Below are 15,073 nucleotides of genomic sequence, written 5' to 3' on the forward strand. Positions count from 1 at the left end.
CAGTTCTTCTGACATCAGTTCTCATCAATGCTGTTCCTGTAAACAGTGCTCTGAATTGGCCTTAACCATTGTGAGCTTTGATCTGTTTCCATGTGGTCTGAAGTTCACTGCATGGGGTAGAATTGAAGATATGGGGTTGAATTGAAGATCAGCAGGAGGCTGATTGAAGTCTCGAATCAACCTCATACTGACCCACAGGAAAACAAAGACATAGTTATTACAATTCGACAAACAATATCATGCGTCCATTGATTTGCTGAACATCAGTCAATGCTGGGCTTTAACCCATGTATACCTGGCTTCAGGTCCCATCACCTTCCATTATTTGTAGAGCAAAGGCAGCATCTTGTGTTGCACCATTTCAGTTTGCTTTGAAGTGAGAACTTATTTGCAGCCGGTTTCCTGTTGGCTGTCATTGAAGCATTAACATTAAAGCAGTTATTCATGAAGGCCTGCCTTCTCAACCTTGCCCCTCGCCTGAGGTGTGGTGATCCTCATGTTAACTCACCACCAGTCAGCCTCCCCCTCAAAGAGAAAAGCAGCCTATGGATCATAACTCTTAGAACTTAGAACAATACAGCGCAGTACAGGCCCTTCGGCCCACGATGTTGCACCGAAACAAAAGCCATCTAACCTACACTATGCCATTATCATCCATATGTTTATCCAATAAACTTTTAAATGCCCTCAATGTTGGCGAGTTCACTACTGTAGCAGGTAGGGCATTCCACGGCCTCACTACTCTTTGCGTAAAGAACCTACCTCTGACCTCTGTCCTATATCTATTACCCCTCAGTTTAAAGCTATGTCCCCTCGTGCCAGCCATTTCCATCCGCGGGAGAAGGCTCTCACTGTCCACCTTATCTAACCCCCTGATCATTTTGTATGCCTCTATTAAGTCTCCCCTTAACCTTCTTCTCTCCAACGAAAACAACCTCAAGTCCATCAGCCTTTCCTCATAAGATTTTCCCTCCATACCAGGCAACATCCTGGTAAATCTCCTCTGCACCCGCTCCTAAGCCTCCACGTCCTTCCTATAATGCGGTGACCAGAACTGTACGCAATACTCCAAATGCGGCCGTACCAGAGTTCTGTACAGCTGCAACATGATCTCCCGACACCGGATCTCAATCCCTCTACCAATAAAGGCCAACACTCCATAGGCCTTCTTCACAACCCTATCAACCTGGGTGGCAACTTTCAGCGATCTATGTACATGGACACCTAGATCCCTCTGCTCATCCACACTTTCAAGAACTTTACCATTAGCCAAATATTCCGCATTCCTGTTATTCCTTCCAAAGTGAATCACCTCACACTTCTCTACATTAAACTCCATTTGCCACCTCTCAGCCCAGCTCTGCAGCTTATCTATATCCCTCTGTAACCTGCTACATCCTTCCACACTATCGACAACACCACCGACTTTAGTATCGTCTGCAAATTTACTCACCCACCCTTCTGCGCCTTCCTCTAGGTCATTGATAAAAATGACAAACAGCAACGGCCCCAGAACAGATCCTTGTGGTACTCCACTTGTGACTGTACTCCATTCTGAACATTTCCCATCAACCACCACCCTCTGTCTTCTTTCAGCTAGCCAATTTCTGATCCACATCTCTAAATCACCCTCAATCCCCAGCCTCCGTATTTTTTGCAATAGCCTACCGTGGGGAACCTTATCAAACGCTTTGCTGAAATCCATATACACCACATCAACTGCTCTACCCTCATCTACCTGTTCAGTCACCTTCTCAAAGAACTCAATAAGGTTTGTGAGGCATGACCTACCCTTCACAAAGCCATGCTGACTATCCCTGATCATATTATTCCTATCTAGATGATTGTAAATCTTGTCTCTTATAATCCCCTCCAAGACTTTACCCACTACAGACGTGAGGCTCACCGGTCTATAGTTGCCGGGGTTGTCTCTGCTCCCCTTTTTGAACAAAGGGACCACATTTGCTGTCCTCCAGTCCTCTGGCACTATTCCTGTAGCCAATGATGACATAAAAATCAAAGCCAAAGGTCCAGCAATCTCTTCCCTGGCCTCCCAGAGAATCCTAGGATAAATCCCATCAGGTCCCGGGGACTTATCTATTTTCAGCCTGTCCAGAATTGTAATTATCACGAATTATCAGGACCTCAAGTCCACCTACGCACCTTGGCTTCATATCCTTTGCTGTCCTAACCCAACAGAAATCTTGTAGTTACTACAAATTCAGCTGGCACCCCAGAGGGTTTTTTTGAAGGGGTGTTCAGATTTCCACTACCAATGTGTCAAAGTCAATATTTCCGCTTCTGTAGTTGAAAAATTCAACACACTCGTTAAGACAGAATAACAAGCTTTATTTTCGAAAACAACTGCTTGCAGTAATGGCTGAAACTTGAAGCCAGAGAGCGTCAACAAAACTTTCACAAGTTCCATGCTTTTCGCGGAGAATTAACTCAATATTTACACATTAACTTTATCAAGATTATGTGACAGCAGTCTGGTCAGGAGTTTGATCGGAAATATAAACGGAAGCAAAGACCAGACCATGTTTGGTCATATCACTCATACCATTATTTAGTCCTCGCAGGGAACATTGAAAGGTCGGAATAGACTTGTTTCTTCCTGAACTTATCTTGTTTTAAATTCCTACAGCCCTGGGTTATGCCGAGTTAGTTTTATCAGGAGTTGCCGAGGTCCGGTGTTTTGGAATGGCTCGACCTTCGCTGATCTTTTCAGACTTCAAGTTATGCAGAGTTGGCCTACGGCCATACTAGTCTGAAAATGGTTAGGGCAGCATTCTTTACCTGGGCCTGGGGAGCTGGAATGAGTAGTTTTAGTCTTTCTGGTATTGTCTCAAACCTTTTGACCAGTCTTCCCATTGACCAGTTTTCCCATCATGCCATTACTTAATTCGTACCATATCACAAATGTGTGAAGAAGTGGTTCCTAACAACACCCCTGAAAGAACTAGCTTTTACTTAAGGTTTGTACCTGGTCCTGGATGCTACCACCAGGGGAAATAGTTTCTACTTTATCAAATCCTTTAATCAGAAACACTTCGTCTTAGTTGTGCCATTTATCCTCATAATTGAACTCTTTCAACCCCATAATAATAATCTTTATTGTCACAGGTAGGTTTACATTAACACTGCAATGAAGTTACTGTGAAAGTCCCCTAGTCGCCACACTCCGGCGCCTGTTCGGGAACACAGAGGGAGAATTCAGAATGTCCAAATTACCAAACTAGCACGTCTTTCAGGACTTGTGAGAGGAAACCGGCGCACCCGGAGGAAACCCACGCAGACACGGAGAACGTGCAGACTCCGCACAAACAGTGACCCAAGCTGGGAATCAAACCTGGAACCCTGGAGCTATGAAGCAACAGTGCTAATCACTGTGCTTGTTCTGCTCCACCTCCCCAAGGCCACTATATCCTTTCCGAGCTGTTGTACCTAGGATGGAACACAATTTCTCCAGATAGGCTTCCGGTGGTGGCCATGGAGTGAACGGTCGCACATTTAACAGCTCTTGCCTCCAGTGGTCTTTTAATGGCTTTTAAGCTGGATTTTCGCAGGAATGTCTCAACATAAGTTGATAAAAGTGAGAGCAGAAGGAGGCAACCCCCAATTTATGGAACGGCGCCCAAAAAATAGTTGTAAAAGAAGAAATCAAAAGATGGATGGAAGCAAAACTCAGAAAACAGCAGGTACAGTGACAACGAGGCAAAGTTTGGCCGCGTCTGCCCAGGGCGACGGAACGAGAGGAGGAGTCCACCGCGATGGCAATGGAAATTGGCATTCTTCTAGGAGCGGCAGAAGCGGCTGTTGGAGAAGGTGGAAGACCTGGAGAATCGTTCTCGCAGGCAGAATATCCGGATCGTCGGTCTGCCAGAGGGAAAGGAGGGATCAGATGTCTGTGCGTACGTGAGGAATATGCTGGAGAAGCTGATGGGGGATGGTTCGTTCCCCAAGCCGTTGGAGGTGAATCGGGCCCATAGGGGTCTTTTACGTAAGCCCCAGGGTCGTGAACCCCCGAGGGCAATTGTTGTATGGCTGCATCGGTTCCTGGATAAGGAATGTATTATGAAGTGGGCTTGGCAGACGAAACAGTGCATCTGGGAAGAGTCAAAGATCTGGGTGTATCAGGATTGGGGAGCAGAGCTTGCAAAGAAGAGGGCGAGTTTTAATAAAGTCAATGTGGCGGTGTATGCGAAAGACATAAAATTTGGACTGCTCTACCCGGCCCGTCTCTGGGTGACCTCCGAGAACCGAGAGCTATACTTTGGCTTGCCAGAAGAGGTGGAGGTCTTTATAAGAACATAAGAACTAGGAGCAGGAGTAGGCCATCTGGCCCCTCGAGCCTGCTCCGCCACTCAATAAGATCATGGCTGATCTTTTGTGGACTCAGCTCCACTTTCCGGCTCGAACACCATAACCCTTAATCCCTTTATTCTTCAAAAAACTATCTATCTTTATCTTAAAAACATTTAATGAAGGAGCCTCTGCTGCTTCACCGGGCAAGGAATTCCATAGATTCACAACCCTTTGGGTGAAGAAGTTCCTCCTAAACTCAGTCCTAAATCTGAGTTTTTGAGCCTTATTTTGAGGCTATGCCCCCTAGTTCTGCTTTCACCCGCCAGTGGAAACAACCTGCCCGCATCTATCCTATCCCCTTCATAATTTTATATGTTTCTATAAGATCTCCCCTCATCCTTCTAAATTCCAACGAGTACAGTCCCAGTCTACTCAACCTCTCCTCGTAATCCAACCCCTTCAGCTCTGGGATTAACCTAGTGAATCTCCTCTGCACACCCTCCAGTGCCAGTACGTCCTTTCTCAAGTAAGGAGACCAAAACTGAACACAATACTCCAGGTGTGGCCTCACTAACACCTTATACAATTGCAGCAGAACCTCCCTAGTCTTAAACTCCATCCCTCTAGCAATGAAGGACAACATTCCATTTGCCTTCTTAATCACCTGTTGCACCTGTAAACCAACTTTTTGCGACTCATGCACTAGCACCCCCAGGTCTCTGCACAGCAGCATGTTTTAATATTTTATCATTTAAATAATAATCCCTTTTGCTGTTATTCCTACCAAAATGGATAATCTCACATTGTATTCCATCTGCCAGACCCTAGCCCATTCACTTAGCCTATCCAAATCCCTCTGCAGACTTCCAGTATCCTCTGCACTTTTTGCTTTACCACTTATCTTAGTGTCGTCTGCAAACTTGGACACATTGCCCTTGGTCCCCAACTCCAAATCATCTATGTAAATTGTGAACAATTGTGGGCCCAACACTGATCCCTGAGGGACACCACTAGCTACTGATTGCCAACCAGAGAAACACCCATTAATCCCCACTCTTTGCTTTCTATTAATTAACCAATCCTCTATCCATGCTACTACTTTCCCCTTAATGCCATGCATCTTTATCTTATGCAGCAACCTTTTGTGTGGCACCTTGTCAAAGGCTTTCTGGAAATCCAGATATACCACATCCATTGGCTCCCCGTTATCTGCCGCACTGGTAATGTCCTCAAAAAATTCCACTAAATTAGTTAGGCACGACCTGCCCTTTATGAACCCATGCTGCGTCTGCCCAATGGGACAATTTCCATCCAGATGCCTCGCTGTTTCTTCCTTGATGATAGATTCCAGCATCTTCCCTACTACCGAAGTTAAGCTCACTGGCCTATAATTAGCCGCTTTATGCCTACCTCCTTTTTTAAACAGTGGTGTCACGTTTGCTAATTTCCAATCCGCCGGGACCACCCCAGAGTCTAGTGAATTTTGGTAAATTATCACTAGTGCATTTGCAATTTCCCTAGCCATCTCTTTTAGCACTCTGGGTTGCATTCCATCAGGGCCAGGAGACCTGTCTACCTTTAGCCCCATTAGCTTGCCCATCGCTACCTCCTTGGTGACAACAATCCTCTCAAGGTCCTCACCTGTCATAGCCTCATTTCCATCAGTCACTGGCATGTTATTTGTGTCTTCCACTGTGAAGACCGACCCAAAAAACCTGTTCAGTTCCTCAGCCATTTCCTCATCTCCCATTATTAAATCTCCCTTCTCATCCTCTAAAGGACCAATATTTACCTTAGCCACTCTTTTTTTGTTTTATATATTTGTAGAAACTTTTACTATCTGTTTTTATATTCTGAGCAAGTTTACTCTCATAATCTATCTTACTCTTCTTTATAGCTTTTTTAGTAGCTTTCTGTTGCCCCCTAAAGATTTCCCAGTCCTCTAGTCTCCCACTAATCTTTGCTACTTTGTATGCTTTTTCCTTCAATTTGATACACTCCCTTATTTCCTTAGATATCCACGGTCGATTTTCCCTCTTTTTACCGTCCTTCCTTTTTGTTGGTATAAACCTTTGCTGAGCACTGTGAAAAATCGTTGGAAGGTTCTCCACTGTTCCTCAACTGTTTCACTATAAAGTCTTTGCTCCCAGTCTACCTTAGTTAGTTCTTCTCTCATCCCATTGTAATCTCCTTTGTTTAAGCACAAAACACTAGTGCTTGATTTTACCTTCATCTGTATTTTAAATTCCACCATATTGTGATCGCTCTTTCTGAGAGGATCCCTACCTATGAGATCCTGAATCAATCCTGTCTCATTACACAGGACCAGATCTAGGACCGCTTGTGCCCTCGTAGGTTCCATTACATACTGTTCTAGGAAACTATCACGGATACATTCTATAAACTCCTCCTCAAGGCTGCCTTGACCGACCTGGTTAAACCAATCGACATGTAGATTAAAATCCCCCATGATAACTGCTGTACCATTTCTACATGCATCAGTTATTTCTTTGTTTATTGCCTGCCCACCATAATGTTACTATTTGGTGGCCTATAGACTACTCCTATCAGTGACTTTTTCGCCTTACTATTCCTGATTTCCACCCAAATGGATTCAACCTTATCCTCCATAGCACCGATGTCATCCCTTACTGTTGCCCGGATGTCATCCTTAAATAACAGAGCTACACCACCTCCCTTACCATCCACTCTGTCCTTCCGAATAGTTTGATACCCTCGGATATTTAACTCCCAGTCTTGACCATCCTTTAACCATGTTTCAGTAATGGCCACTAAATCATAGTCATTCACGATGATTTGCGCCATCAACTCATTTACCTTAGAACCAAGAACTTGGTGGATGCATACGGACTTAAAACCTAAATTGTGGTGGACTGAGTTTTGTTTAAGAAAGGGGGGAGGGGGGGAAGTTTTGTGCGGTTCTTTCTTTCTCTGTTTGGAGGAGGAGGGTTTTTTCTGTTTGATTTGATTTTGATTTGTTGTATGTGCCGAATTGCAGTGAAAAGGGCTTTGAGTTGCGATGTTTTTTCTGTTGGAAAAAAGGTGGTTGAGTTTCTGCATGCATAATTTTTTTCCTACCCTGTTTGATGTCTCTTCTATTGTTTTGGTTCTGTTTGAAGGTGATGGGATAGATAAGGGAGGGGGGTGGGCCTCTCCCCCTGGGGGGATTGTTTGTTTGCTTTCTGTGTTTGATGTCATTGTGTTGCTAACTTATGTTAAGGGGGGGAGGATTCGACAAGTGGCAGAATGCTTGGCGCGGGGGGGGGGGGGGGGGCGAGAGCTGCTAGGCTAGCTGGATAGCCAGTTAACGGGAGCAAAGTGGGGGGAGAGCTGAAGAGAGATGGAGTAGGTGAGTGGGAGGGGGGCGGAAGGGACTGCTGACGAGTAAGGGACTTTCAGGGGATTGGGGGACTTTCGGGGGATTGGGGTTGGAGAGCAGAGGGCGGTAGCTGCCGGGAGGTGGACCAAGGGAAGTGCGGGCATGGGCTAAGAGCTAGCCTAGGAAAGGTCATGGCTGATCGATAGGGGAGTGGGGGGGTGCGAGAGCCCCCCCCCCCCCCCCCCCCCCCCCCGACCAAACTGGTTACATGGAATGTTCGTGGACTGAATGGGCTGGTCAACAGGGCCCGTGTGTTCGCACACCTGAGACTGTTAAAAACGGATGTGGCCATGCTGCAGGAGACACACTTGAAGCTGGGAGACCAATTCAGATTGAAGAAGGGATGGGTCGGACAGGTGCTTCATTCGGGACTGACTTTAAAACAAGGAGAGTGGCCATCCTGATTAACAAGAAGGTGGCATTTGAGGTGGGAAGGATAGAGGTAGACCCGGGGGGTAGATTTATTATGGTCAGTGGAAAGCTGGAGGGAATGGCAGTAAATATGCTGGTAAATATATATGCCCCCAAACTGGATGATGTCGCGTTTATTCGGAAGGTGCTGGGGAAGATCCCTGACCTGGACTCGCACCGGCTGGTTATGGGAGGTGATTTCAACACGGTCCTGGATCCGAGACTGGACCAGTCGAGTTCTAGGTCAGGGAAAGTACAAGCAATGGCGAAGGAATTGCGGGGTTCATGGAGCGCATGGGAGGGGTGGATCCGTAGAGATTTGGGAGGCCAAGGAGCAAGGAATATTCATTTTACTCCCATGTGCACAAGGTATACTCCAGGATAGATTTCTTTGTACTGAATAAAACACTATTAGCTGGGGTGGAGGACACGGAGTACTCAGCATTTATGGTGTCAGACCATGCGGCACATTGGGTAGACTTACATGCAAGCACGGGGAGGTCTCAGCACCCACATTGGAGATTAGATGCCGGGCTGCTAGCGGACGATAAGATCTGTGAGCGAGTGAGGGAGGCCATCCGGGGGTACATAAAAAACAATGATACAGGAGAGACTGCTCCAGGAGTGGTTTGGGAGGCATTGAAGGCAGTTATCAGAGGGGAATTTATTTTGATTCAAGCCCATAGGGAAAAAACTGAGCTGGCGGAGCTGGACAGATTGGTAGGAGAAATCTTACAGGTGGACAGGAGGTATGCGGAGTCTCCGAATGATGAGCTCCTGAGGAATTTAGGCTCCTTTCCACAGGTAAGGCGGAGGGACAGCTGAGGAGGGCAAAATGGGCAATACATGAATATGGGGAGAAAGCTAGCAGGGTGATGGCACATCAGCTGAGGAAGTAGGAGGCGGCAAGAGAAATAGGGAAAATAAAGGATATGAGAGGGAAGGTAGTGATAGACCTGGGGGCGGTTAATGACGTGTTCTGTGAATTTTATAGTCGGTTATATGAATCGGAATTCCCAGCCTGGGACGAGGGTATGAATCAATTCCTGGAGAGGCTGGAGTTCCCAAAGGTAGATGAGCTGGTGGAAGACCTGGGGGGCCCAATTTGGCTCGGGGAGGTGATAGATGGGTTGGGGGCGATGCAATCGGGCAAGGCCCTGGGACCTGACGGATTCCCAGTGGAATTCTATAAAGTTCTCTGGGCTACTGGGGCCGCCCTGGTTAAAGGCTTTTAACAAGTCTCGGGAGGTGGGAGTACTCGCCCCAATGCTATCACAGGCATCAATTTCTCTCATCCTGAAGCGAGATAAGGACCCGGAGAACTGTGGATCGTACAGGCCAATTTCCCTACTGAACGTTGATGCTAAATTGCTGGCAAAGATCTTGGCTACTCGAATAGAGGATTGCGTCCCGGAGGTAATTGGGGAAGATCAGACGGGATTTGTGAAGGGCAGGCACCTGACGTCCAATATTAGACGGCTTCTTAATATTATAATGATACCAGCAGAGGGGCGCGATGTTGAGGTGGTAGTAGCCATGGACGCGGAGAAGGCTTTCGACCGGATGGAGTGGAAGTATCTATGGGACATTTTGGGTAGGTTGGGTTCGGACAGGGATTTGTGGATTGGGTCCGGCTGTTATATCAGGCCCCGATGGCAAATGTAAGAACCAACTGAGTCTGGTCAGAGTATTTTAGTCTCTGCAGGGAGACAAGACAGGGATGTCCGCTCTCCCCATTACTGTTTGCCCTGGCCATAGTGCCCTTGGCAAATGGCCCTTAGACCATCAAATGCCTGGTTTGGGGGGGGGGGGGCACAGAGTCTCTCTATATGTGGACGATTTGCTGCTCTATGTCACAGACCCAGTGGGGAGGATGGCCAAAATCATGGAGATACTAGGAGAATTGGGGTGATTTTCAGGTTACAAATTAAATATGGGAAAGAGCGAGATGTTCATGATCCAGGCACCGGGACAGGAAAAGAGATTGAGGGAGTTGCCGTTCAGAGTGGTTGAGAGGAGTTATCTGGGGATTCAAGTGACTAAGGATTGGGGGCAGCTTCATAAGTTAAATCTGGGCAAAGCGGTGGATCAAATGAGAAGGGATTTTCGCAGATGGGACATGCTCCCGCTGACGCTGGCGGGGAGGGTCCAGACGGTAAAGATGACGGTCCTTCCGAGACTGCTCTTCTTTTTTCAATGTCTTCCGATTTTTATCCCAAAGGCTTTTTTCAGGAAAATGAACGCGGCGATCTCAGGTTTTGTGTGGGCGGGTAAAACTCCGAGAGTAAAGAAGGCACTCCTGGAACGGGGTCGCGGTGAGGGGGGCTTGGCCCTCCTGAGCTAAGAAGGGTGCAGTCACCATGTTGGAGGTTTACTACAGGCCTCCCAACAGCCAGCGGGAGATAGAGGAGCAGATAGGTAGACAGATTTTGGAAAAGAGTAAAAACAACAGGGTTGTGGTGATGGGAGACTTCAACTTCCCCAATATTGACTGGGACTCACTTAGTGCCAGGGGCTTAGATGGGGCGGAGTTTGTAAGGAGCATCCAGGAGGGCTTCTTAAAACAATATGTAGACAGTCCAACTAGGGAAGGGGCGGTACTGGACCTGGTATTGGGGAATGAGCCCGGCCAGGTGGTAGAAGTTTCAGTAGGGGAGCATTTCGGGAACAGTGACCACAATTCAGTAAGTTTTAAAGTGCTGGTGGACAAGGATAAGAGTGGTCCTAGGGTGAATGTGCTAAATTGGGGGAAGGCTAATTATAACAATATTAGGTGGGAACCTAATTGGGGGCGGATGTTTGAGGGCAAATCAACATCTGACATGTGGGAGGCTTTCAAGTGTCAGTTGAAAGGAATTCAGGACCGGCATGTTCCTGTGAGGAAGAAGGATAAATACGGCAATTTTCGGGAACCTTGGATAACGAGAGATATTGTAGGCCTCGTCAAAAAGAAAAAGGAGGCATTTGTCAGGGCTAAAAGGCTGGGAACAGACGAAGCCTGTGTGGAATATAAGGAAAGTAGGAAGGAACTTAAGCAAGGAGTCAGGAGGGCTAGAAGGGGTCACGAAAAGTCATTGGCAAATAGGGTTAAGGAAAGTCCCAAGGCTTTTTACACGTACATAAAAAGCAAGAGGGTAGCCAGCGAAAGGGTTGGCCCACTGAAGGATAGGCAAGGGAATCTATGTGTGGAGCCAGAGGAAATGGGTGAGGTACTGAATGAATACTTTGCATCAGTATTCACCAAAGAGAAGGAATTGGTAGATGTTGAGTCTGGAGAAGGGGGTGTCGATAGCCTGGGTCACATTGTGATCCAAAAAATATTAAGGTAGATAAGTCCCCAGGGCCTGATGGGATCTACCCCAGAATATTGAAGGAGGCTGGAGAGGAAATTGCTGAGGCCTTGACAGAAATCTTTGGATCCTCGCTGTCTTCAGGGGATGTCCCGGAGGACTGGAGAATAGCCAATGTTGTTCCTCTGTTTAAGAAGGGTAGCAAGGATAATCCCGGGAACTACAGGCCGGTGAGCCTTACTTCAGTGGTAGGGAAATTACTGGAGAGAATTCTTCGAGACAGGATCTACTCCCATTTGGAAGCAAATGGACGTATTAGTGAGAGGCAGCACGGTTTTGTGAAGGGGAGGTCGTGTCTCACTAACTTGATAGAGTTTTTCGAGGAGGTCACTAAGATGATTGATGCAGGTAGGGCAGTAGATGTTGTCTATATGGACTTCAGTAAGGCCTTTGTCAAGGTCCCTCATGGTAGACTAGTACAAAAGGTGAAGTCACACGGGATCAGGGGTGAGCTGGCAAGGTGGATACAGAACTGGCTAGGCCATAGAAGGCAGAGAGTAGCAATGGAGGGATGCTTTTCTAATTGGAGGGCTGTGACCAGTGGTGTTCCACAGGGATCAGTGCTGGGACCTTTGCTCTTTGTAGTATATATAAATGATTTGGAGGAAAATGTAACTGGTCTGATTAGTAAGTTTGCAGACGACACAAAGGTTGGTGGAATTGCGGATAGCGATGAGGACTGTCGGAGGATACAGCAGGATTTAGATTGTCTGGAGACTTGGGCGGAAAGATGGCAGATGGAGTTTAATCTGGACAAATGTGAGGTAATGCATTTTGGAAGGGCTAATGCAGGTAGGGAATATACAGTGAATGGTAGAACCCTCAAGAGTATTGAAAGTCAAAGAGATCTAGGGGTACAGGTCCACAGGTCATTGAAAGGGGCAACACAGGTGGAGAAGGTAGTCAAGAAGGCATACGGCATGCTTGCCTTCATTGGCCGGGGCATTGAGTATAAGAATTGGCAAGTCATGTTGCAGCTGTATAGAACCTTAGTTAGGCCACACTTGGAGTATAGTGTTCAATTCTGGTCGCCACACTACCAGAAGGATGTGGAGGCTTTAGAGAGGGTGCAGAAGAGATTTACCAGAATGTTGCCTGGTATGGAGGGCATTAGCTATGAGGAGCGGTTGAATAAACTCGGTTTGTTCTCACTGGAACAACGGAGGTTGAGGGGCGACCTGATAGAGGTCTACAAAATTATGAGGGCATAGACAGAGTGGATAGTCAGACGCTTTTCCCCAGGGTAGAGGGGTCAATTACTAGGGGGCACAGGTTTAAGGTGAGAGGGGCAAGGTTTAGAGTAGATGTACGAGGCAAGTGTTTTACGCAGAGGGTAGTGGGTGCCTGGAACTCGCTACCAGAGGAGGTGGTGGAAGCAGGGACGATAGTGACATTTAAGGGGCATCTTGACAAATACATGAATAGGATGGGAATAGAGGGATACGGACCCAGGAAGTGTAGAAGATTGTAGTTTAGTCGGGCAGCATGGTCGGCACGGGCTTGGAGGACCGAAGGGCCTGTTCCTGTGCTGTACATTTCTTTGTTGTATTATTGGGTGGCCAACATATCGATGGTCAGGAAGTGGGTAGTGGGGGAGGGGTCGGTGTGGGAGCGAGTAGAAGCGGCATCCTGTAAGAGAACGAGTTTGGAGGCGTTCCTGATGGCGTCCTGGACGTTTTTGCCGACTCGGTACTCTACGAGCCCTGTGGTGGTGGCAGCCCTTAGGGTATGGGGCAATGGAAGCAACACATGAGATTGGAGGTGTCAGTGTAGTCACCGATTTGTAACAATCACCGGTTTGCCCCGGGGGGGGGGGTGCTGGATGGGGGCTATAGCGGATGGCGGCGGGCAGGGATTGAGAGATTTGGGGACCTATTCATTCAGGAGGGTTTCCCTACCTTGGATGCATTAGAGGAGGAGTTTGAGTTGTCGGGCGGGGACGGGTTTCGGTACCTACAGGTACGGGATTTTGTCCGGTGGCTGGTTCCCACCTTCCCTCGCCTCCCCCTGAGGGGGTTACAAGATAAGGTGATGTCAAAAACAGAGGTTGGAGAGGGGAGGGTTTCGGAGATATACAAGGAGCTGATGGAGTGTGAAGAGGCCCCTATCAGGGAGGTGAAGAGGAAGTGGGAAGAGGAGCTGGGTGGGGAGGTAGAATTCGAGCTGTGGGAAAAAGCCCCGAAGAGAGTCAATTCATCCTCGTCCTGTGCCAGACTTAGCTTGATCCAGTTCAAGGTGGTTCACAGGCCCACATGACGGCAGCCCGGATGAGCAGGTTCTTTGACGAGGGGGAGGACAGATGTGGGGGTAGCCCGGCCAACCAAGTTTTGGACTTGTCCAAAATTGAGGGGATTCTGGAAGGGATTTGCGGACATTATGTCAGGGGTCCTGGAAGGAAGGGTAACTCCGAGTCCAGAATTGGCAATATTTGGGGGATTGGAGGATCCGGCGGCCAAAGGGGGGGGGGGAGGCAGGCCGATGTTCTGGCCTTCTCATCCCTGGTGGCCCGGAGACGGAATTTGCTGGGATGGAGGGACTCGGAGCCTCCGAAGTCAGGAGTGTGGATCAGCGATATGGCAGGGTTTCCCAGCCTAGAGAAAATTAAATTTGTTTTGAGAGGATCAATTCAAGGGTTTGCCCTGAGATGGCAGCCGTTCATAGACTACTTCAAGGGGAACTGAATGTCAGCAGTAAGGAGGGGGGGGAGGTGAAAAAATGGGGGGGGGGGGGGGGGGGGAAATAGGAGGCGTGGCAAAGGGACAGAGAATATAGTTTACGGGTAGCTGGGGAGTAGGTTGTTTTTTCTTTCTTTGCGTGTGTCAGCCCGCAGGGGTGTTTAAGAGATGTTAATATGTTAAACTGTGAAAATTACAAATGCCGCAATAAAATATTTTCTAAAAAAGAAAAAATTACTCCAGATAGATTCTAATTGATGTTTTGTTTTTGAGTTCAGTGTGCTGTGTAAATGTATTTACTAATTTGTTTCTAAAATGCTCTAATCCGCTCTATTATATGCTGTTGTTAGTCAGATGCAGAGTTGGCTCTGGATGCAGAGTTCCTCGATGTCTACAAGAACTGTAATGGCGTTATCATGATGTTTGACATCACCAAACAGTGGTCAGTATATTTCAATATTCACTATAGCTCTCCATTGTATGTGATTTGTGAATGTAGAAATCGCTGCTTTAGTAGTGACCCTCACATGTGTTGCTGTACAGCGCCTTGCTGTAGAATTGAACAGCAGGTCAAGAAATAAGACATGACTATGAGCACACTGAGGATGTACCACTCGCTCCCTGCAGACCCCCTCGCTCCCCGCGAGCCCTCACCTCCTCCCACAAACCTTCACCTCCACTCACCCACCTCACGTGTGCAGTCCACCAGGTTAAAGGTAACTGGGAGATGCAGATCTGAACACTCCTGAAGCAGTGCTGTGCTTTTCTAGTTCCACTTCCGTGTCTGCCAGAATGTCTGATGACTACATTTTGTTCATTTTATGTTTGCTGAGGTTTGTTTCTTGTGTTTCAATGTGTAGACTGTCCACTGCTGCATCTAAAGGATTGATATTTCATCCAGTTTAGTTTAAATGTTTTTTCCTTGTTGC

At 47.4% G+C, this 15,073-nt stretch overlaps 1 protein-coding gene across 2 annotated transcripts in view; it reads left to right on the forward strand.

Annotated features, from left to right (window-relative positions):
• The window catches only part of LOC140399018 (rab-like protein 6), a 202,136-nt gene that overhangs the window by 53,015 nt on the left and 134,048 nt on the right, over window positions 1-15,073 (forward strand). For both annotated transcript variants that reach the window (XM_072488074.1, XM_072488073.1), the window contains exon 5: window positions 14,495-14,586. In XM_072488074.1, the coding sequence (XP_072344175.1) occupies window positions 14,495-14,586 (92 nt within the window). The remainder of the gene's footprint in view (window positions 1-14,494; window positions 14,587-15,073) is intronic.

The sequence above is a fragment of the Scyliorhinus torazame genome, chromosome 22 (genome assembly GCF_047496885.1).
Source record: "Scyliorhinus torazame isolate Kashiwa2021f chromosome 22, sScyTor2.1, whole genome shotgun sequence".
NCBI classification, from domain to species: domain Eukaryota; kingdom Metazoa; phylum Chordata; class Chondrichthyes; order Carcharhiniformes; family Scyliorhinidae; genus Scyliorhinus; species Scyliorhinus torazame.